Raw genomic sequence first — 2,882 nt, 5'->3', positions numbered from 1 at the left:
TACATGCTTACATGTGGATGTAATAGCTGTATGATTTTTTGCAACACACACACACACACACACAATCTTTCAACATAGCAGGTTTATTTATGCACATATTTTGTATCTATTTATTTTCTGTATTATCTGCAGTAACTTGAGTCATAATTATGAATTTAAGTACTCAAGTATTTTTTCTGTGTATTATTTCATCTAAATTGTATTCTCCCCTGTTGTGGTGTTCCAATTTCTCCACAGGGATAATTCTAATTGAATTCAGTTTGATGTACAAAACAAAAACAAGTGTTCCTTACTTTTTGAAGTAGCAGGGCTGCGGTCCTATGCTGACAGAGACGTAGCTGCCTGCGTTGAGGTAGCTTCCTTCAATGGTGACCCGGGTGCCCCCAGAAATGGGGCCCTGAGATGGCTGGATACGTGTAAAGAATGGAGTCTGGACAAGAGAGAAAGAAAAAAAAAAACATTTTTCCTCAAGGAAATATAACCAGTATTACAGACACCATACTCAGTTATGTCATCTTATTTTCATCTGTAAATTCAATGCACCCCTTGGACAATTGTACTTTTAAAAACAAACGCATCATATGGTACACAAGAGAGATTTTGCAAAAAAGCTTATATGAGACACAAGTCTTTAATATAACAATTAGTGATTTAAACAGACATATATTGCAAACGTGTTTTTTTGGGATTATATTGCAGATTGAGGTGCTAAAAAATACTGTGAAAGTATAAACACTCAATTTACAGAGAAATGCACACAGCTCGGATTCAGAAACTGTGCCTTTAAACGAGCCGCCAGGACTTCTGTATACTTATGACTATACTATATTTAGGTAGAAAGTGCTGCTACAGTGCAGTTACAGTCATTTCCCAGCTGTATTGACGGTGCAGAGAGGCTAAGAGTGCAGATGCGGAAACACTGACCAATCAGAGCAGACTGGGCTTTTTCAGTAGGGGTGTTTAAAGAGACAGGCGGTAAAACATAGCGTTTCAGACAGATGGTGAATACAGGTATATTCAGACAGAAAGAAAGAAAATAACAGTCTTTAGTACTTTAAAACATAACAAGAGAAATGAGCCCTGAAGAGCCATATTCTTTTTTAAATTTGTCTTCATAAACCCATTCTTAGAACCCTTTGCTTAGTTACTGGAAACGTTTCATCAAAGCAGTGTCTTTTTATTTTTTAAATGATAGAACAACATATAGAACCCTTGTACGGTGCTTACCACAAAGGTGAATGGCCTAGGCGACAGGGCTCTGTAGTCGTTGACGCAGTCTCTCACGCACACCTCAACCTGAGCTTCTTGGACCCTGTAGCCGGTAGCGTCGTTCAGCAGACACACTATTCTGTGGATGGGTCGTTTGAAGAGATTAATTGAGAAAAAGGAGGGCGTAAGGGGTCAGGATGTTGTTCTAGTACTAATATAACAACCACAATTTAAACATGTACCACAAAATCTCTGAATTTTCTCTTTGACAGAAAGAATACAGGGAACAAGGAACTAGGTAGGATGGACAAAATATAAAAGAAAATGTCCTAGACATGTTTGAAGTGGTGCATGGGTGACAGGAATCATGTGTAAAATAACTGATGTGTGTGTAATATTTGAATAGAGATTCCCTCTATCTCAACATGCATCATTTCCCAACTAACTGCACTACAGAGAGATTGTTTGATCTCCGTGAACTCAATTCCTCAGCCGTGTAGGACCCTGCAGAGGAGTAAATGTCAGGATGAGAAAAATAAAGGAAAGAGCATATGTAGGGAGTAATGGAGGGGAACCAACAGATGGAACTTACAGACACACAAAAAACCTAATCTCACAATCTTTTCAGCTGCTGAATGAGGCGGCATGGGCACAGCCACAAAAACATTGTTTGATTGGTCAGAATGAGAGTGGCACGTCATGCTGCTGCTGCCTTTGGTGTGCGCAATCTCTGATCTGTGACTATTTGTGAGACAGACAATTTCTGTGTATGTGTGCGTGTGTGTTTGAGTGTCCATGCATTCATCTGTAAATGTCTTTCTGTGCGTGTGGGTGTGTGTGTGTGTGTGTGTGTGTGTGTGTGTGTTGCAATAGTAACCCTGGTACTTTCTTACACCTGGTTGCCAATACGCCAGATGTTGTTATTATCAGTCCAGTTCAGTTAGGTGTACATTTTGGAGGTAGGCTACATCTTTGATCCCAGCATGGAGGATGATTTCTACGAGGTACCAAGGTAGGTAAATACCAACTACTCATAAACACCATTTCAGAGCTAGGCTATAGTTGAAGACTACTCATTTTCATATTTGGTAGCCTAGGACACACACACACAGGTTGGTAGTAAGAGGGCTGCAACAACTTGGGATGGCAAAAAAAAAGGGCTAAACGGCTTGCAAAGTACTGTGCCATATCTGCTATTATTGGAAGCCACCACACATGGCGGACACATTGCTACTTATACCCTTAAGAATTGAGTATTTTGCTTATTAAGTGATATTGTGAAGACATTCTGCATGCCACTGGTCCATTTTGTAACATTTGTGTCCCTGTACCATTTTCATCATGTGGACATAAGTAAATGGTTAAAATGTGTGTGTGTGTGTGTGTGTGTGTGTCTTAACTAACCTCTCTGCGCTAACATACTCCTCCTCAATAGGTACACAGGGTACCTTGCCCAGCCTGACACCCATCTGGATGTCTCTGAAGTGCAGACCCAGGTTCTCCCCCAGGATGGTCACCCTAGTTCCACCTTGGCGAGGCCCCGTCTCAGGGAACAACTATGCACAGAACAGAGACAAAACAGCAGGAAGATGTGAAGGAAAGCAATTGTCACACATGCATAAACACACGTGCGCACACGCGCGCACACACGCACACACGCACACACACACACA

General features: G+C 41.1%; 1 protein-coding gene across 3 annotated transcripts in view; it reads right to left on the bottom strand.

The window, feature by feature from the left end:
• plxna1a (plexin A1a) overlaps positions 1–2,882 on the bottom strand; it is a 280,313-nt gene that overhangs the window by 62,079 nt on the left and 215,352 nt on the right. For all 3 annotated transcript variants that reach the window (XM_032520348.1, XM_032520349.1, XM_032520350.1), the window contains exons 13-15: positions 2,614–2,767; positions 1,228–1,348; positions 294–430 (exon numbers count right to left, since the gene is read on the bottom strand). In XM_032520348.1, coding sequence (XP_032376239.1) covers positions 294–430; positions 1,228–1,348; positions 2,614–2,767 — 412 coding nt within the window. The remainder of the gene's footprint in view (positions 1–293; positions 431–1,227; positions 1,349–2,613; positions 2,768–2,882) is intronic.

The sequence above is a fragment of the Etheostoma spectabile genome, chromosome 7, assembly GCF_008692095.1.
Source record: "Etheostoma spectabile isolate EspeVRDwgs_2016 chromosome 7, UIUC_Espe_1.0, whole genome shotgun sequence".
Classification (NCBI taxonomy): Eukaryota; Metazoa; Chordata; class Actinopteri; order Perciformes; family Percidae; genus Etheostoma; species Etheostoma spectabile.
This window is presented reverse-complemented; position numbering and strand designations above follow the sequence as displayed.